The sequence below is a fragment of the Neopsephotus bourkii genome, unplaced genomic scaffold (genome assembly GCF_033783945.1).
Source record: "Neopsephotus bourkii isolate Nb327-2 ecotype Australia unplaced genomic scaffold, CSIRO-AGI_Nbou_v1 NB_214, whole genome shotgun sequence".
Taxonomy (NCBI): Eukaryota; Metazoa; Chordata; class Aves; order Psittaciformes; family Psittacidae; genus Neopsephotus; species Neopsephotus bourkii.
Genome location: NW_026900726.1, coordinates 1,478,778 through 1,500,653, shown reverse-complemented (window position 1 = coordinate 1,500,653; position 21,876 = coordinate 1,478,778). Strand labels below are relative to the sequence as shown.

The following is a 21,876-nucleotide window of genomic DNA, read 5'->3' as shown; positions in this document are numbered from 1 at the left end:
CCCACACTTTAGTATCTGGGCTGAAAACTGTCAGAGACTTAAGCAAATATGCACAAAAGCAGTAGGCCAGTTTAACATGATACAAAGCACTGAGTGAAAGGTCTGTGAAGTAATTTTATTTCCAGTCTTCTTGGAATTTGTCTGTAGATTCCAGTAAATACTGTGACATGCTCTATTTACAGTTGTTCATCAACATGAATAGGTATACTTCAGTTTCGTTCCGTTTATAAATTGTCATAATTCTAGCCAAAGAAGAGAATAACCCATGAATATAGGAAGTGCAGGATTATTGTGATTACATGCATGCAACCCTTAGTTTACATGGCTTTAGTAATAGCCACGTATTAGTAACAAATTTTGTAATATCCGTGTATTAGTATGTGAGTGCGGTATCCTGTAACCAGTTTTAAAATGTCCCCTTTCAATATATATATTCAGCTCTTACAATCAGAGCAAGTTGAGGAATAACTGCAGTCTGATTTTGAAAGTCTTTTTTTTCAATTGTGATACATAATTGAGCTTTCTAATGCCGGACTCCTTTTCCCCAAAACATTGGAGATGTTTGTTCTTTCTTTCAGATGTTAAATATTTAAAAGAAGAAGATGCAAATCGGAAAACATTCACAGTCAGCAGCACGCTGGATTTCCTAGCAGATCGCAGTGATGATGGAGCAGTTTTAAGTTGCAGAGTAGATCACGAGTCCCTAAACTCTACACCTCAGATAGCAATGCAGGTTCTAGAAATACACTGTAAGTAACACACGCTCTATATGCTTGCTTTTATAGTTCAGTTTTGTGTCAGAGTTTCTGTTCTGGGAAAATTATAAAAATCTCTGATACTGTGCAGATGGGTAATGTCTTTCTTTTAGCCAGCTTCTCTGTTCTGCATTTTATGGTTGGTTAGTTTGGGGGTGGGGAATATTGTTGTTGTTTCCTACAAGAGTAACTCTAGAAAGTCTGTTACGAGCTTTACCAGTGAAAACACTATGGGACTGAGTTCCCAGTTTGCTTTGAAAAGTGGTAGATTGGAAATGCATTTCTCATTGTAGCAATGTGAAGGAGTTCTTACGAATCAAGATCAGAGTACTTCACAGTTCTTGAAAGTATCTAGAAACAAGGGTATGAAGAAGAAAAGTTCTCAGCAGACTGCCTCAATAACTTTGAATCCTGTTAATGAAACTCTGTTTAATGCTGTTAATAATACAAGACCAGGAGGAAAAGCCCTTTATAATTTATTTTTAGGCTTTGTTTATACAGGATGCTGCTCTAGATAATCCAAACTTCAGGTGTTTTGTATCTTTATATATTGGTTTATTTTTTTCAAAGAGTATTTCTGGAAACTTGATGTCTTCCACAGTGCATCATTTCAGAGTTGAATGAAACTGCCTATGTTTCTATGTGCTCTACTCTGAAATCGTGTTGTCCTTTGAGTCATTTTTCTTCTTCACTTACAAACTGTGAGACATGCAGGAGAACACTTATTCACCATCAGACTATGTTTTCAGATTTGCTTGCATTATACCCACCATTCTTCAGGGTACAGCTATGTGGATTTTTTCAGAACAACTGTACTTTGATGATTCTCTGATTGACAGCTAGCAAAACCAGGGATCTGCAAAATACCATCAGAACAGGTGAAGGGAAGTAACCTTTCATGACTCTGTACCTAGGGTAGGTGTTATCAACCTGTTATAAAGCAGACAAGCTTCCAGTAACAGCAACTAGTTCCCAATATAACACGTCAAGAACTGCTGGCACACATAACTTGTTTCTAAACAGTGATATTTCCATAAGCATCAAAGGCTTGTAGCACATGTAAAATGCAGTAAAAGCAAGAGCACTCCATGCACAGAAGCTGACAGTATTGCTAAAAAAGCCATCTGCATAAAAGTCTGAAAATGAGGAGGATGTGGATTAGCGTCCATAAGTACTATGTACTGAAAAAAGCTGTTTTCTGAAATGTTCTACCCAGCATTTTGCTGAAGATCAAACCCTTTCTTCAACAAATGGCTATTAAACACCTGCTTCCCCTAACATGTTCAAATGACGTCTGCACTAGAGACATGGATCCTTAACAGCTTTATTTCCTTGAATTTAAATCTCACAACCATCAGCCACTGAGCTGGCCCATGCCTTCACTTCTAAATTGCTTGCTCTTCCTTCAGTACCCTGCTCGAGATGTTGGCACTAGAGGAGAGGAACCAAATTGAATGAAATAATAGCTAGAGAAATAAGCCAGCTATATGAGGTTTAAAATGACGCACAGAGACTGAAATTTAGTATTATTCAGGGTAAGGACATGGTTCTGGTTTGTGTGAGCAACATAAGGTCACAAGGTGATGAAGCCTTTCTGTGGTCTTGCATATATAAAGCTTCTTGAATGTTTGCTGTTTCCTTCTGATTTGCACCCTAGGTAGCAAGACATTGCCTTGCTAAATAGCTGTGGGGTTCCTGTTTCCATTGCATGATGTTTTGGGCAAGACTCCTCTCTCTTCTGTGGGTTCACTGGAGTTTTCTAATGAGGACAAACTGCACTGGGCATTTGCAGTTACTAATATGTTTTTTGTTACTGCCCCTTCAGACTGCCAGCTTGTTAAAAGCCACAATGCACAAGTAATTATTCTCTGTCATTTCTGCATGCTCCATTATTTTTCCACCAATCAATTTAATACTCTTCAGCACTAGCATAGAGGCATAATGCATGGAAAGATAAGTGAACAATGTGCCAAAAGAACTTAAAGTTTAGAAGAGAGGGTGCAAATACATTTAAAACCATAGAGAAAGCAGTATTTTGGTATTGGTGACAAGGACACTAAGAACAGGCTGTTATTGTCCTTTTCTTACCACTTACATCTCCACGGTCAACATAGTCAGAAGTCTTACACTGGGCTGGTTTCTAATGGATCTTTATGAAATGAAGACTCAGGGAACTAATGATGTGGCTCAGCAGAGAGACTTGAAGGAAAAAGAGGAGAAGGATGATTTACTATAGCAATCCCAAAGACTCTGAATGGAGTACATTGCACTGGAACTGGGCCCTGCATTTTATTCTCCTGCTATTGCTCACCATCGTTTGTGGGTATTACTGCAGTCACTGGATTTTTCCATCAATCTGTAGGACTTCAAACATATGAGATATCCTATTTGTATTAATGAGAGGCATGCTCACAGGAACCAGTGTGAGTTGACCCAATATATCCCTAGTGCCACCTGACAGCAGTTCAAAAATAGTGCTGGCAAAACAGATGGGTTAGGGGACCCCATAAGAAAAGTCATGAGAATTTGTTAATCTGATGTCCTGTAGGCTCCAAAATCACAAGCAAGTAGTGAGGCATTGCTCCACAGGGCACTTGTTCTAATGTCCGGGAGGCATTTCTGCTGAGCAGAGTGCTATGGGAGAATGATAAGCAAGTATCTTAAAATGGACAAACAGAGCAGCATAGCTGAGCATCAGTCAGGCAGAGAATGGATGCACATTGATTAGGCATCACCCACTGGAACTGCTCATGGTTTTTAAACACTTTCATAAAATCTGAAGGATTTTGTCTGTGGTACATGGATACTCCTTACCAATTATCAGTGTATCATCACAGGCTAGAAAAAAAGAACAATAATAAATTGTCTGGCCATTTCTGTCCTGTATAATTATGCTTGAAAGTAAAAAGCCTTCTTTGTTTCAAGCAGCTAGCCCCTGACAATGGAGGAAACGTGGCTTCATCAAAACAAAAAGCACAAAGAAAAGGAAAGTGACTGAACAGTAGGAATTACAGGACTGTGGGTGATAGGTAGAGAAAAAGGAAAGCAGTGTAACAGTTGGAATGACAGGTTTATTATTTATTCTAGTGAAAGATAGATAGAATAAAATTAAATCTGTCCTAGACGATGAGACTGTATGAAACAGATACGTGTAATAAATCCATGGAGAGATGTAGATAGAGGTGTTTATGAGTCCACACAGCTGTTTTTATCATCAGCTTTAATAGGAAGTAAACTTAACAGAACGAAAGCCAGTAATGCCATCAGCAGCAATATCAATACAGAATATACTTTATTTCCTCTTCTTCCCCTTACACAAATCTTAGCTTTTGTTAGTGCGATAAAGCAATCAAATCAGCTTTCCCCAGTACATGAAATGAATCCGAGGACTAAACTTGTAAGATAAAAAGGGTTTTATTTTCTTTTAATATGTATTTGTGTATGTAATAGAAATAATGTCTGAGTCCTCCTGACACTCCATTTTTTTAATAGTTTGATCTAGAAGTAGAGATTACCTATGTTATTTATAGCTTGACCAAAAGAAGGATATCTTGAAGGAGACCATGATCAATCCTCCTTTTCACAAAACTTTCCATATTACCTTTGCAGATATCAAATATTAAAATAATAGGGATGCAGTAGAGTAACCATACTGTACCCCACTCCAGACTTTGGGATAATTAGCTCCTCCAGTCTTGTGAGCTTTATTTATCACCAATTTATGTTATGTCTCACTTGTGTTTAGTCTTGTTATTCTATATATCGTGTTCTGTGCACTGAAGGGCAGCCCAATTGCCCAAGTCTTTGTCTTGCTGAAAGGTTTGGCCATTATTTAGTTTCTGCTTGGCCAGCAGAGGTTTGTGGTAGCATGACACTGCTTGCTGAGTTTATTTTTCCTCTGACTCTTACTGTCAACAGTAAACCTAAAATAGACTTGTATCCCCTGTGGCTTTGTTCTGAAGTTTGCTTGTCAGCTTAGCTGACACTGGTTATTAGAAAGTGCTTCTTGTAAGTGATAAATACGAATCTCAGAGGGGTATTTAATTTTGTTGCTTACTTTTACATTCAAACTAAACTAAGAATGCGTTCTCTGTTCCTGTATTAAAGTATCACAGGTGCAATACTTTAATTTTAAGAGCTTCTCTGTACAATACTTGCTAGACTGTGTACTCTTAAGTCTTCATGCACACTGCTGAAAATACATTTTGTGGGCAAGTACAAATTCTGGTCCACATCTGGGAAGTTAGTGAATTTGCTTATCCCTCTTCAGTGTCTCAGATACATCTTGTTTCCCAGAAGCAGCATCTTTGCATTCCTCCAGGTCTTCCCAGAGCAGAAGCCAGCCAACAGGCTGCTTCCTACTTGAACAGAGTGCCATAAAATTACCCAGTGGTTATTACCTTACCTTAGTGAAGATTCTCTGACTACAGGAAATTACCCAGCAGACCTCAGTAAAAATTAATTGTGTAAGTCTGCCCCAGAGACTTCTTTTGAAGCTTTAAAGTGAAATCAAATCATTTGAACTTCAAACCTAATCATCATGATTCTAAAATGGCAGCTGTGATGTGATCCGTGCTAATGGACTCTGTGAGATTTTGCTCAAAAGCTGACCACGTTCCCAGATGACAGCACTAATAAGCTAAATATGTGTTATGTAAAGAAGTGTCTGGAGAGGCAATTTTGAGTAAATTCTATATTGGCAGACACAGATGTGCAGTGAATTGTCGGTCTGACAAGTCTATAGCCATCAGCCAACTTGCTTCGACAGGGTGTTCAGTGTTTATGTAATAGGCCATTTCTTCATTTGTGGGTTCTTATTAGATTCTTTTGCAATGAACATCTGAACTTGACTTTAAAATTAGGCAGCTATTCCAAGAGAATGTTGGAATTGTTGTCTGGGAAATAAACGTATTGATTTTGAATTAAGCAAACAAGCCACCTTGAATGCAGCCAAGTACAGAGAGGCAAATCAGCAATGCACTTGTGCAGCCATGTAGAACATAGTGTGCGTGTGTGAGTTTGGAACAACAGTGTACTACTGGGATTTCTGATGTATTCACAGATGGAGGTTTCTGTGACAACAGGATGGGTTTAGATTTTCTGCTGGTGTAAAGCAGAGTAATTTTATCAAAGACCTACATTACTCACTAAGAGAGCTTAGCCCATTATTTTTACTTAAACAGTTTCAAGTTTTTGTTGGAACCCAGTTTCTAAAGTTATACGTTCTGAACTAAAATAAGTGAAGATGTGTTAAATATATGTGTGTGAATATGTAAATATGTGAAAATATACAATATTAAATATAGTATATATTATACATTCATATAGTGCTGCATGAAATAAGGTATTATAAAAAGAAAGCAAGAAAAGGGTCATTCTCAATTGCTTACGATCTTTTTATTGCGCTGTGTGACACCCTGAAAGACACACCAGCTGAAAGTAAAATGTGGAAATATTTGCATGATTACAAGTAGCCTCAATATCTGTGTGAATAGTCTGGCAAGGGACACATACTCAGAGCCAGGAAATTGTTTACTAGCTAGGATGATGAGGTATCACAGCCATCCAATTTTTCATTGATTTTTTTTTAACAGGGACCCAAAACACTGGACTAGCTCAAACAAATACAGCTAATGTTTAGTCAGGAGTGAGAATAGCTGGAGTACTCGTAAGAACTGCAACTTGCTTTGGCTTTGCCATGAGAGGAAAATGTTAACCTAATGATATCTTTAGTCAGTAAGCTCCAGCACACAGTTCTTGTATAATTTCTGATATAGTGAAAAGACAGATTTTCCAAGGGCATAGTTTTTTAGGGGCCTAAGAGAAAGAACTCGCTTGAGATTCACACATCCAGGGCTTTGCTCTCTTCCAGATTGGCATGATCTCTTCTATAACCATTTTATCATTGAATAATTCGAATGTTTGGGAACTGTGATACCTCAGAAACCTCTGGCACCTGTGGAAGTTGGCTAATATCTCAAGCTTAAATCTTCTTTCAAGAGTAACATGATGGCACAGATGCAGTGGCACATTCTTTTCCATGGCCCATCTTGTTGCATGCTGGTCATAACAAATATCAAATAAAATTTCCCTTTGAGAAAACAGAATTGTTTTGTTTCAAACCAATATACTCCTAATATTTTTTTGGCTTAATGTTCTGTTCTTCAGAGTTCTTAGACCCAGCTCTAGGAGCAAGACCCATTTAGGTTGTGTTGTTTTTTTGAGGAAACCATCTGCTGTCATCATACAGCTACTTAGACACAACCTTTTGGAAGCCAATAAGCCATTATCAGACTGTCATCTCTTATCAGTCTTTCTGCTAAGTGTACCTGACAAATCCATATGTACCAGGACACAAGAGGGAAACCCAGAACAATTATTATCTTTTTCAGTGATTTGTGAGGACTGTGGGTGCTATAAGAACAGCACCCACAGTCTCTGCTTCAGACACCAGAGTGCTGGATTTTGCTCCAGCACTGGCTTGTGTCAGGGATCTTTTTTATATGTGTCATTTATCTTTAGCAATGAAGTATACTCCCTGTCCTGAGTTAATAGCTGGTTAATGTAAGATACCGTCAAGCATCTTGTTGACCTGGACTTTGCTATAGCAATACTCTTTTCAGGATGTACTCCACTATACAGAACAGGAGGCCTGGACTTCAGCTTCTTAGATCTCAGCTTTTCAAGTGGGTTTCCCTGTCTGACCTTCATTATTTCACAACTTAGGTGGTCATATTGGTTAAAGCCACTTTTTGTTCCTGCCTGAAAAGCAAGAAGGCTATGTTTTCTGTGCAATGTGCAGACAGGACCTTGTTCTCTCACAAAACCTCCCTTTTGTATCATAGGCAATCTCTGTAAGCCTAAGAAAGCAGGTGTTTCCTTCACTTTATCGAAAATCTGTCAGCTGCTTAAATCCTTCAGAAGCTTATGAAGAAAAGCTAGATGTTTTCTTCAGTGTCTACCTGAGTCTGAAAGAGAGGTACCATCTCTTGCAACTGATGCTTCTATCCATTAGAGGTCAACTGAGTGGTGCTCCTGCTTTTCTTTCAGTGTAGATGTTCTGATGTTCTGCTGTGACCTTGAGAATGAGAGAATTTTAAGATCTTCCAGTTAACTTCCTGTTACGTTATAAGTTTACTCTTTATATGCATTCAGGTTTCCATCCAAGACAGGCTCATATTGAGATACTCTTCCGGTATTTTACACAAATATTTTTGTTTGGTGGCTTATTTGGGGTTTTGTTGTTGATTTGGGGGGTTTTATTCCTGAATCATTGTATGAATGCTAATACAGACCATAAATGTGTCTCAATGTTATTTCAATACTTTGGTGACCATTTCCATTCAGTCTTCCTCAAAGGATGGATATTTCCATATTTACTGGTGTAAAATACAGTTAAATATAGTAATAATAAGAATGCAAATTGGAAGATACAGCTTCAGTACATGTATACCTCTTCATTTTGAAAGAAAAGTGAATAAGAAGTTATTCTATATAATTATTTAGCTCAATAATGAATGTAAATACTATGTTAATAAATAAAATTATCTTGTTTAAGCCTTTCATATTAGTGAATGCTTGAAAGAATGGAATATAAAGGATAGTTACTGTAAACAGTAAAGAATGATATCTGTGAACATGAAAGTTCAGTGCCACAATTTGCATGTTTAAATGAGATCAATTAGGTTAATGATGGATGAAAATAAGAAATCCATTATTTAAATGCAAAATAATTCAAAAACTTGGAGGTCCATTTACTGCTAAGCTTTCATCTTTCAAAGGGGATATCTAGTTCAAAGGGTTAATGTACAATCCTGACCTTTCCCATCTGGAGGCTTATGTTCAAATATGGTTTACAAGTGAAATATAATCTAGTATAATTTATTTCTTTCTAAAATCTTTTGTAGGAAAATCTGCAGAGTGCCTTGTCTATTTTGCATATAAGCTTTAAAATGTGGTGTGGGCAGGTTATTCCATTTGCTTGTTGTGTGTTTAGGAGAAGTCTCAATAAGGTTTCAGCAGCAGCTTGGGATGGAGCGTTTAATAATATTAAAAGTAGGATGCTAAGAAAATAAGCATAAAATAAATATAATTCCATATCAGAGGAGTAAGCCTTTAGGCACAGGAAAGAGACAACCTGTGGTAAAAAGACTGAAAAGAGAGAGGGCATACCTACACTGGAAAATGGAACACTGTGAGGTCATCCCTGAACTTGTTCCAAATACCTGTTTGAACAGCATACTGCTAACCCATGTGGAGATGCTAGCTTCGGTCAGTATGGTGATACTTCTGAATTACTGAGCACTGGTGGGCTAACAACTGTTTTCTCTCTGGAGATGAGGCTAGGAACGGAACCTTACAGAGCTCACTGTAGGCTTTTGAGGTCGCTTGTTAACTTGGTCACAACTGGTCGTGTGCCACTGTCACCAGTACAGATTCCCACAGTGTGTCAGTCAAACCATTGGAGCATGTTCATAGCTGGATGTTAGAAAGAGAAATTAGTTCATCTGCCTGCAAAGATGACAAAACTATTGTAATGGTGTAGAAAAGGATATGCAGCAGATTTCCTGTAATTATAAAGCTTTCTCTAGGTAGGGAGGTAGGTTCCAGAAATAATGATTACAAATGGCTCATTAGCAGTATCCCCAAGACTGACTGACTGATTTTTAAAGCTCCTAATCTAAGTGACAATCAGTTACTGTAAAAGGGATTAAAAAAAAAATAAATCTCTGCATTGTATTTGATGAGATGAATGCCTACATTAATATAGTGTGAATGCATTAGATGATCTGTGGTAGAGATATGAAGTGGAAGGTTTAATTTCTTTAAAAACTAGAAAACAATTTTCTATATCGCATTACACAAAGAGGACAATAAAGACCGAGTGTCTGAATGGCAGTCCAGTGTTTGAGAAGTTACACATCAGGTCCCAGCTGGAGCAAGAATTTTTAAGGGACATGACTAAGATCCATTACTCTCCATGCTGCCTTCAGAAATAAGTTTGAAATATCTTTTTCATTTTTTTCTAGCTTAGTCTTGGTGTTATTTCAAATGGCATCATCTTGGAAGAAGACTGAAAATTACAAAACCTGCAAAGCTCACACCCCAGGTTACAACTCTGGTCACCTTCAGCCAGTCAGTCTACTGATAGAGGACAAAGCTGTTCCATGCCTTCCCTACAGAACTGTTTGGGGGGCTGTTTATTTCAAAAACTAAAGACTAGCAAGCAGGTGAGACAGTTTGATGGAAAACATATATAGAGATTGCTAGTAGGACCTTCTAAGGAGTAGAAGTTTGCCCTTCATGAGATGTAGTATATATTTATGAGAAAGAAGTAAAGTTTTCATGCCCCGATACAGCTACTTGGTTCTTTTTTATATAGATTAAACCTTTATAGTGTCCAATATTTGATATGAGTGCCAGAGAAAGGCTTGAAGGGGTATTTTGGTATACTGAGCATCCAGAGCTCTTGTTTACTCCTTCAATAGTTTTGAATGTGCTGCAATTCTCAAGCCATATTTAAGGTAATTTAAGTCAGACAGAACAGCAAACTGAAGGCCTTCAGCAAAAGAAACTGAGGATACAGAAGATAGTTACACTGGAAGTCATGCACTGACTTAGGCATTTCTTGATGACATGTGTGACTTAGGCAGAGAGCTTTTTTCCTCTTGCCTTTTTTCTTTACTCCTCTTAGGTGAATAGGCAAAAATGAGATGAAATATAAATGATTTGTAGAGAGCACACTGTAAGGTGGTGGAGATGTCAAAAGGAACAGATTGTTTAGTCTGAAGAAGTGGCCTGACAGGAACAATTAAACAACATGAAATCTTTAAGCTTTCTCACTTGCATTCACTGAGGAAAATGTAAGTATTATTTCTACCGTGTCATCCTGTGTGTAGGGGACTTAGTGGATGACGAAGAAACCAGTGACCCATTCTGCATAAGCATGTAAAAGGGAGTAGCTGTATCTGGCGCTATCTTCATGAAGTGGCACACATTTAGAACTGCAGTCACAGTGCCACTCTGTCTATCACTTAATTCAGCAGGGTCCACTGATTTATGCTGAAGTTTATCTCTGCCATTTTTAAGACCAAGCACAAAGTAGGTAAGAATGATCAATGAACACATTGCATGACAAAAGAAGGGTAATTTTTTTAACACATTTTAAATGGAGCAAAGAGGAACTGTGGAGCTTTGGTTGTGTACCTCCATATTCTTTTTCGCCTTCCCAAAACCCCAAGCCACTCATTATGTACTACCACATTTTAATTCCTTTTTTTTTTTTTTTTTAGCAGTTTTGGTGTTGGAGTCTAGTATGACCAACAGGTGAGAAGTTGAAAGAGATACTATGAATATTTATAGAACCAAGTAATCAGTATTCACAGAATTAGTAACCTAAAGGGTTTCCTGTGAACTTAGCTTGAATTCAGGCACTCATGAATTATGAGTGTCAGGAGAGAGTATTTCACTGATCAAACTTTCTTTTCCCCCACATCGGTGTTTGGCTCATTGTTTTACGTCTACGAGATTGTTTTTACACTCTCCTTATATAAACTCTCTTTACTTCTTTCTTCGCCAAACATTGTATCAAGCTAAATTAAATGAAGCAAGATAAAGGATGATGTAATAGTCATCAAAGAATCTCTAATAACAAAGGGGGGGGGGGTCCTGCTTGACTGTAAAGCAGTTTTTAAAGGAGTATAAAAGGAAGATACAGGAATCTCCATGTGGGTATGGTACCAAATATTCACTTCTATCAAAGCTAAGTATTTTTAAAATATCACAAATCTCATTTTTACTGTATTATTGAATACATTTATTGAAGTGAAATACCACAATCATTTGAGTGTCTCATCCACGAATGCTACTAATAAAATAATTTGTCAGATACATAATACTCAGTTTTTCTCTCCTCTGTTTAATCACTGAATCATTTGTTACATTCTGAAACAGAACGTCAAACTTTCTGTATCTCCCGGGGTAATTTGATGAAGTTTACCAATGCAGACTTGCTTTGTGAGTGCTTATTCAAAGCAATAGAGCACAGGCAGAAGCCATGCTACTTGTCATTTACAAAAGCCACCCAGTTTTTGGGAATGCTGATTCACAGCTGTAGGATGCACACAGCTGGTAAACATAAAAGCTATTAAAAATGGTGAGCACTTTCACAGAGCTGATTAGAGTACGCCTCTCTCTTCTTTAAGATCTCATTTGGGATATCCAATTTGATGCTTATTTTTGCACATGCTAGAGTGGTTTGTCCTTGGAATTTACTTTAAAAGTCTTTTTTTCCTAAGCTTAATTACTTAGGTTTTTTTAGAAGTAGGAATAAAATTGTGTAGGATTATAGACTTATCAAGAAGTTTGTAAGTGCTATCTATATGTGAAAATTGCTATCTTCTCATGGTTTCTAGAAAGGAAAAAAATATACCTTAAACTGCCCTATGCTTACTCCAGTGCTAATTAATCTGGAAAGTAGATACATCATCATTTTCAGAGGTATCTGCTTATTTTATCTTTGCATCTGGAAATGATGGAAAGGTTCCAAGGAAATAAGAGACAAAAAGTATGATGAAAAATGTTGAAGGCTGTTGAAGGCTGAAAATAGATTTCACAAACATGCTCATGGAGAAATCAGACAAAGCCAGGTAGAAAATAAATGAATTAGTCTGTCATGAAATACTTTTAAAATCTTATCATCTGGCAGGCATTTATTGCCAGGTGGCAATAATCTTTTATTATCAGACTGTTAGATTTTTATAACATTTTTTTTAAATGATAGCACTAGGACTGTTGTTCACTGCCACAATAAAATATCAGAGAAATTTATGAAAGCTTTTCAATATTCAGAAGGTTTGCGGTCATAAAATAAATGTATGAAGTAAAGACATGCTGATGGTAGCTCATAATTTAGCTAAACTTGTAACAAGAAAAGTGTGTTGTAATGAATCAGTCCTACCAATTTGGACTCTGGTGCAGAGGAAATGGTGGTTAGTGTGCAAAAAAATAAACAAGGTAAATAAATTAATTAAAAGCGGCAGAGTAAACCTGAGTGTTGCAGATCAAGGCAGGAGATGCTGCTGCACACAGTAAAATGAACTTAGTAAAATGCACACAGTGGTAGAACTTAGAGTGGTTTGGGAGCAGTCAGTAGGCAACAACAGGAAGGTGGGGAGCTAATGCATTTCTATTGCTTTTGGTGACAAAGGAAAATTTGTGAGTTTTCCTGGGCAGTGGCAATTGCTGGCTACACAGACAGCTTGAAACAATAACCCTCAATGACAGAAACCTACCTTTCATCTGAGTATAAAAATCAAAGCAGAAGTTCATATATTGCAACAAGGCATAAAGTGCTTGCTGAGAAGATGAGAATCCTCCTCTTGTTCCTTGAAACTCCAAATTTCCTCTAGAGGAGAGAAACATTCCAGTGCCTCTGCCAGACGATCTCTCAACCATGACAGGGACGTTATACCATAGGCAGGGCCTATGTATTTTGTCCTCTGGGCTGCCTGGAGCTCAAGGGAGTGTTTTCCAAACTGGCAAGTAATTAACAAGACACATTCCTTGTGTTACTTAAGAGTCTGTGAAGGTAAAACATGTCATTCATAGAAGCTCACTGATCCCAGTGGGAAGAATTGCTATGTCATGCAAGCACAGCTCTCTTCCTGAATGGAGCCAATAGTATATTTTGTATTATTGGATCCAATGCAGAATTACATCGTTAAATAAAGCCTTTTCTTACTAGCAGTACTTTTAAGGCTTTCTAGAACATTGTGTATAGAAGAAAACTTTGATACACAAAAGGTGATTAAATACATCTAGTCATCATCCTAAAAGATTAAATAAGAAGGCAGTATGAATGTTTTTAGAAGGAGGGATTCAAATTACACTTGTAGCACATCCTGATGTATTACACGCGCTCACGCTGCAAGTGATGTATTCATCTTTCCCTGTATTGGTGTCTTTCCTGTTACTGTTAACATAGTTTGCACTTAAACAGTAAATCCAACAATGACCACAGACTTCCTTAAAACAAACTAAGCTTCTTACTGCAAGTGGAGGGAGGTTAGTAACATAAATTACAGAGAGAGAATCACCTTCAAAGAAAACACGCATCAGAATCAAAGTATTCCAGTGGAGGCTTAGGGTCAAATGATGTCGATGAGCTGTTTTCAATTACTTAGAATGTGATTAGGGATAGGATTGTGTTTCCCCTGATTTTGAAGTAAGCACCTGATAATTTGGTTGCATAGAAACTAATCAGATGGGAGGACATTGTTCTGGAGGTTTAATATTGCTTGTTGTAATATTATGTTCTATAAAGGTGCACATTTTAATTCGCAACAGGCAAGCATTTGAGTAGTTGTGATTCCCTTTCTTCACCATTTTCAATAGGTCTAGCTCCTTGGTACTAGTTTGAACTTGGAAGACTAAGTGGGACATTGTGAAAAATGGAAGAAAGCACAGAATCCCTTGTGTTTTAAGAAAGGTTTAGAGATCATATGTCACAGTAATGTCTGCCATGCATAAAGGAAAGAACCTCACCAGTGGATTTTTTTCTGTTTAAACCCCAAAGACTCATAAACTAAAATAATTCGGGCTTTCTCTATACACTTTATATGTATTAAACCTTATATGTTATGTCACAATATGGGACATTTTTTGTGCCAGGTCTTTTAATATCCTACAGACCAGGAAAAGTACATTCTCTGACAAAGGAACAGCACAAGACAAATGTGATTTCTTCTTGATACTGTTGCCCTTTTCCTTAAATTGATGTGAACCAACCTTCCCAAAGCTATAAGTTGAGAACAAGACAACTTTATGTAGTGATTGTTACTTAAACAGCAGTTAACTTTTATATTTAGTTTTATATTTAGTTTTATATTTAGTTTTATATTTAGTACTGAATAAACCCATGATAGTCAGGTGCAAAGAGAAGATCCAGGCATTTTGCAAAATCACTGTAGAGCATGCAAAACCATGAATGGATAATACTGCAGGAGATTGTCATCGAAATTTTCTAGAACCCATATTTTTTGTTATGCCATTTTACTTTGAGAAATAAGAGTTACAGACTTCATGCAATAGGCACGTTTAAAACCAAAGACTTGAAGAGGCAGTGCATTTCATGTGAACTAATAATGTGCAAACTTAAAATCCCCAACTGAGTATGTATCTTTTGCCAGTTTAGAAAAGGTCTTCTTAAATTTGGGTTGGTGTTAGTTAAATAGCTAACCTTGTATTCCAGTTACATTTAGTGATTTTTTTTTATTATTTTTTTAATGTCTAAACCTGTTTAAACATAAATTATAATAAATATTCTAATTATATAATTTAATAATAGTAATAAATATGTTCCCATCTTTGGCAAGTAAGACAGATACTCAGAGAGCACCTGCTCAAATGCTTTTGAAAACTTTTCAGTAACATTTTTGCATGTAAAACCCAAGAATGTATGTACCAAAAATCCTTGGTGCTAAGCACTGACAGAACTTTCAATTAACCAGAAATATGTAGGGAATATTGACATTTTCTGGGTTTTTCTTTTTATGAATATCCTAATCTGGCTTTAGAAACCTTTTTTTAAATTTAAGAAATATGCATGGCGTATTCCATGTTATGTTGGCACCGAATGTAAATAGGGACAATAATATGGAATGGGTTAAGAATTTTCTGTTATCTGTTATTTTTTGAAAATCCTGATTTATCCAAATTAGGACATACGTAGGAAAAAACTTTCCGATTCGAAGTGAAATCTTAGTTCAAAACCTGAGTGGGAGACCTTAGAATACCTGGTAGACCTCTACTATTGCATGGGAGGTCAGCACACAAATCCTTCCACTGTTTGAATCAGACTAAATACTTAAGCCACAGACACTAAAGGGTTGAATGCTCTCATCACTGAATTACTGTCAAATAAGTATTTTGCTGGATCTGGTCTACTTTGTATGAATACTTCAGTACGTGGTGCAGTAAGGAACCTTTTTTTTCTCATAACCCCTGCATGGGCTTTAATAAATTGTCTAAAGAAGTAGTTACAGTAGGCTGATTGCCTCTTCTCATAAAAATTAAATTATCCATGAGGGAGTATACAATGTAGAATGCTGAAGTTCAGGATCCTTCTTCAGGGATCAATAGCACTATCTCTGTAAGTGAAAAGAAGGAGGTGTTCTTCCATTCTGTGTTGTGGAACTTTTGCCACATGGGAAGATATTTGGGCTTCTGAATTTAAATTTCATATTAAGTTATTGCATTTATATTTAAAAAAAATAACAGTAATTCAGCAGAGAACTTGAAAATTGGGAGTCCTGACTTGGATATCTACCTCCGATACAGTATTCCTTTGTAAGTTTCTGGAGGAGAACCACTAAGACTTTTTCTGTTAATCCACGGGATGCCCAACAAAGGCTAAGATGTGAGCAACACAGAGATTTATCTTTTAACAAAATGTAGGGAGATGTCTAGTAGCAAGTACTGTTTATATTACAGCTACACATATATATATATATATACACACACATATTTATGTATCTATATATCTAAATTACCTGGAGAAAAGACTGATGCATGCATCTTTGACTAGGTGCATTTCCATTGCTACTTGAATTCTAACAGCTCTGAGATCACTAATATTTCTACTCCTGAAATAGTCTATTACTTCCAATAGTCATTTCTTGAAAGTGTCAACAGAACGTATGTACTCCACTCACCCTAACGTCTGCCCAAGAAAAGAGGTGGTCTTATTTTCTGTTTCTAGGATTGTAATTACATTAACTGAAGATAATTACATTAGAGAGAAATTATTTGTTGAGATAACATGATGCTATCATGACATCATCATAATGTTACCTTTTTGTTTCACAAAAGGATTTTTCTTCTGAATTCTGGTTATTCCTATACACCTTTTCTGATTAATGTCCTAGGATGCATAAGGGTCATACTTGAATTTAGTCACTCAACCAGTAGCTGGGAGTTCCATTAAAAGCTACCCACAGAAGGTCGCATGCTAAGGAATGAAGGGACTGAGGGCTCCTGAAGTTACATAGGAAAAAGAAGCCAAATTACTTTTATTGCTATCTTGGCACTAAGAAGAAACTAGTAGAGATTCATTTTCAGATTCTGTTGGTGATCTTCTTTTTATGATCTTAAGCAAATTTCTTTATTTTTTATGAATTCAGTTCCTGCTTTTACACTGTGCTTGTCAAGAGTTTACACACATAGTTCAACATCACTTACCATATGGGAACCTTCCAGTGGCTTCCATATGATTACTTTATATGAGGAAATCTATGTGAAGAAATTTATATGAAAAATAGTATGAATACATAATTAAATCTTTCTTACTTCCACTAGTGTAAAAACAGCAAGTGCATTTGGGGGAAAAAAAATCAACACACCTTTTAGCATTGAAGATCTGATTAACAGGAAAGGTCTGGTGAAAGATAAAGAACCACTGTCATTTTGAAATCGCTTCAAAGAGATTAAATAAAGCAGTAAAGCAGTTCCACAAGGTATTAACATTGCCATTAGTTATTGCTAAGAGTACAACAAACATTCTGTGAAGTGTTTAATTTCTTCGTATATCAGATAACATTCATTACCACTGTAAACTGAAATCAATTTTCCACATGCATTCACTGATTTTTGTATGTTGCTGAATAAAGGTGATACTGTCTAATCAAAACTAGACAAATCTTCTCAAGCCTTTGAAATGGCTTTCCTGGTCTTGTGCGACGAGATGCACCACCATCCTAGAGAGACAGATGAAGTGTAATCACTTAGTGGAACTTTTGTCTTTAGTCCCCTGAAATAGGAAAAGATATCTAAAAATCCCCATGCCGTAGTTTTTATCTGTAACCACTGCTAAGCTGTTATGTCCAGCAAAAAGGCACATTTTTGGCACATGGAGGATAGACTATGTCTTGCTATGTCTCTAAAGACATGTTTGAGTCTCAGTTTAGGTTGGTGCTAGCAATTAATTGCAGCTTTTAAGTACTCATTGCTCACGCTAAAGACTGGAGGGCCAAGCTCTCATATTGGAGATGCATGGGAATAAATAAGCCACTGGGTATTGAAACCAGTCTGTTTTACTGTGAAGACTTGCTATATTACCTACATTCGCATAAACCACTGTGTTTTGTTGTTTGGGGTTTTTTTTGTTGTGTTTTTTGTTGTTTTTGTTGTTCTTTGCTTATTTTGGGTTTCTTTGTTTTTTTAATTGGATTTTCCCAATGCTTATTCTTTTTGGAATATTTATCTTCATAATGTCATTGCAGCTCAGGATAAGGGCATATTTGTAGGTATCATAAAGATATTTCAGTCACTAATCCTTTGTTCGTAAGAATTCTGCTTGAATTACTTATCTGCAATGTTTTACTACCATGGGCCAAACCTACAAGAGGATGCAAATTATTAAAGTTTGGTAAGTTTAACTGATGTGAATTGATAGACTTCTACCAACTTCAGAGGAAGAGCAACAGAAGCTCTGACCCTGAATAAAACCCTTGATCCTACTTCTTTTGTTTGTTTTGGTTGTAAAAGTAGGGATTTTTTTTACATATCTACATTACTTGTGACAAGCTGATGAACATATCTGAAAATAAATCAACCTCTCTTACTGCATTGTTGGTCTTGATGTGTTTTTCTTTCTTTAGACTTTGTTTTCTAGTGGTGGTGGTGTTTGGTGAGTGTTAGGTGATGTTCAAGTTGTTATGATTAATACTTCTGAGTGTGACAGGTTAAAGCTCACAGTATTCATTGAGTACATTTGTACTTGTCAAATTCTTCTAAAATGAACAGTCCTAGCAGGAGGTAGTATTTTGTAAGGGCATTTTATGTTCTGGAAAAAATGTCAGCAGGGGGTTATTATAGTTGTTAAAATAGCATATTTAGGTTAGTTTTGATGCAATTATTCTGAAGATTTCTTCTCATTTTAAATGCTGATGTGAATGTGAAATGGAGGACAAGTTTGTCTTAAAAGTTTCCCCCTTCTAAGTGTACACTTTAATTCTGAAGAGAAATCAAGCATAGCTTGAAAATAAAGCGGAAACAGTAACACTGGGAATGAAGCACCCCAACTAGTCTTTGAAAAAGGACTGTTAATAGAATACAAAAATTGTCCATTGTAAGCTTCCCTAAAAACTGTGTGTTGAATTAAACCCTGTATTTCCCATTATAAAGAAACAAGTAGTTACTGTACAAGTCAATTAATAGTGAAAACATACTTCCTACACTATTGTGCTTTAGAAAGCTAAACATAAATACAAGACCTCTCTTATTCTGTCTTTGTAAGCTCTATTTAGGAGTGCTTGGAGAACAGAGAACTGGCTGGGGCATTAAACAAAGCAGGAATGGGAACTTCAAGCTGGGGAAAACAGCACTGTACTGATCCATGCAAATGAAAGCTTCATTGTCTGAAGTCCCCTCTTCTATTTTATGGGTCATTTACAGTAATGTATAAATTACTGATCATTTCTTCAATATTTAAAGCCAGTAATGCTAGCAAGATGGGCCTTTAATTTCTTTCCTCACTTGTGGCTATCATGATTACTTCCATCAAAGTTTTGCTCTTTTTTTTTTTTTTTAATATTTCTCTAGAAACCTCTTGATCTCATTGCATTAGTTGTCTCCCTCCTTTGGTTAAATTCTTCATATTCCTATCTGACACTGATTTGTTCCTCTGGTTCAGTGTGTAGTCAAGAGAGTAATTTATTCATCTTCAGTAGCACCACTGAAATCACAGAAGTACTTGATGCCCTGATTTATTGAGGCACTTGAGGTCAGTGCCTTAAGCATGTACTAAAAATGAATCAAATGCCAGCATGACCTCCAGAGGATTAGTCACCTGCATAATGGTTTGCAGGGTCCTTAAAAATATGAACTCATGGAACAGATTTGCTACTGGTGTAAGGTTAGTGCAGCAATACTGAAAGCAAAATGACGTTGACCGTGCTTTCAGTAGAATTATGGCACATCTATGCTAAGCCTTCCCCTTTTCTTGTCTTGTGCCATGCTGATAGGATATGCCAAAAGTAAAAGTGATAAAAAGGCTTCCAACATTTTTAATTGCTTATACATCATTTAGTGTTCAATAGGACTATCTGCATCATAATAAGAACTTATATTGTTACAGCAAGTTTGGGGTTTTTTTTTTCATTTGATTTTGTAGGGTCATATTGTCATGCTCTTTCTTATTTGCTTGATAGTAGGGTGTCTGTGGTGTCACTGCTGCCTCTCTGCTAATGAGCGTAGGACTTGCAAATTGGATGAGACAAAACTTAGATACTCTAGTTTTGCAGGTTAAAGTATTTCTCCTGCCATAGATGAAGATTGTGTTTTGTGTTAGGAAACTGTGGAGGAAATGAGAATTCATGTTTCCTTACTGAGTCTGAAAATCTTCCTCATTGTTACTCTTTATTCCTTTTCCTAAAGAAAAAATGAGTTCTGTATAGGGATGTTTCTTTCTTTATGGTTGTCTTTTTCATTATAAGAGGTGCCTCTCAAAGTCATGCAAAATATTTTCATTAGGAGAATATTTTTTCAAGTTAAAGATCTACTGCAAATGTTTCATTCTGCATGAATTCACAGTACTTATTGTGAATCTTTTTACATTTAAAACTATAAAGTTATTTCCAATGTATAGGAATAATTTTTAGGACAGATTACAGACTTTTCTGTAATGCTTTTTGCAGATACTTAAAACATTCTCTTTGTAATTTTTTTCTGTTTTAGGGGCAGCATTACTGCATCTTAGAAATAATGCCTGTAATAAGGTATTTTACCTGAAAGCCCATTGTAGCTTTCTTATTATTAGTTTCAAGTTTCAGCAACAATAAAACTGTTCTTACTCAAATGTATACTATTGCATTCATTCCTCTAATAGCATCATTCCACCATATCTACTAAAAAATAGATAAACAATTGTGCAGAGTAATTGTTATTCGTCCTTGATGTTTTTATTTTGTTGTTAGATATCAGACTTAGGAATAGTTGTATTGAGTATTTGCATCAAATACAGAAAGAAAAAAGTTTTTTCCTCTGAGTATACATGTGCTTTCTATCCATGTTTCCTTGGGATATAAAATGTTACTGGTTTAGTTCCATTGGTCATTTTTATTGCCTTCCTGAAGACAATGGAAATTGCACAAGGCTCCAAATAATAGCATCTCCAAGTGTAAATTAAATCGATGGTATAGTCTTTTGCAAGTAGAGAAGAATGTACTCTTATATAATAAATCTTTCTCTGTGTGTGTGTGTGTGTGTATATCAACAAGATGTCTATTTTTTTTCTTCCTAGATACACCTTTAGTTAAAATCATTTCTTCCAATTCATGGCCTGAAGAAGGACAATCTATAATTTTGACTTGTGAATCCAAAGGAAAACCAGTGTAAGTGATTTAACAAGTAATATGCTTTTGTTATTTTCTTTACTCTGCTGTGATTGCAATCTTCCGCTGCAGAAATCTGCTGGTTTTGTTTCATCCTGGGGTGTAAAGTAATCTCTGGTATAGAAAACCCCTTGAAGCCTGTCTTCATTAAGTGTCTGTAGAGGACTGGTCTTTTACTTTGTCATCTATTTTAGTTTTCAGGAAGAATTCCAGCTGTGAGATTATTTTTTTTTTCAGTCAGTTATATCAACCTGAAAGGAGCGCAGGCTTAATCAGTCACTGTTTGCATCTTTGAACTGATGATAGAAGAGAAAAACGTCTCATGAAAATCTTTCTACATCAACTAGCCTTAGAGAGAATATATTGAGCTTTCTGGATGCTTTGGCTGTCATTTAGAGGGGAATTTGAAGTTTAATGATATGTGCAAGCTGGCTGCCTGCTTCAACCTGAATTGCAGAAAAATGTTACCTGCTTTAAGAATCAAAATCCTTTTACATGGAAATTAACATCTCTGCCATAAGTATTTTTTAAAGGCAGAACTGCAGAGATTACCTCTTGCACAGAATCTGCTATGCAAATAGGCTTCATACTCTAAAACATACCTTCTCAGATGAGCTGTTACATATTTATCCATAAAATACATGAATAATCCAATTACTTAATATTAAGTTAATATGAATCAAGTTTCTTAAATATTGACCTTTCTGCTCAAAAACGTTATATGGAGTGGT

General features: G+C 36.3%; 1 protein-coding gene across 4 annotated transcripts in view; it reads left to right on the top strand.

Annotated features, from left to right (window-relative positions):
* CADM2 (cell adhesion molecule 2) overlaps positions 1–21,876 on the top strand; it is a 640,862-nt gene that overhangs the window by 524,649 nt on the left and 94,337 nt on the right. For all 4 annotated transcript variants that reach the window (XM_061344413.1, XM_061344414.1, XM_061344416.1 and 1 more), the window contains 2 exons: positions 579–749; positions 21,055–21,145. In XM_061344413.1, coding sequence (XP_061200397.1) covers positions 579–749; positions 21,055–21,145 — 262 coding nt within the window. The remainder of the gene's footprint in view (positions 1–578; positions 750–21,054; positions 21,146–21,876) is intronic.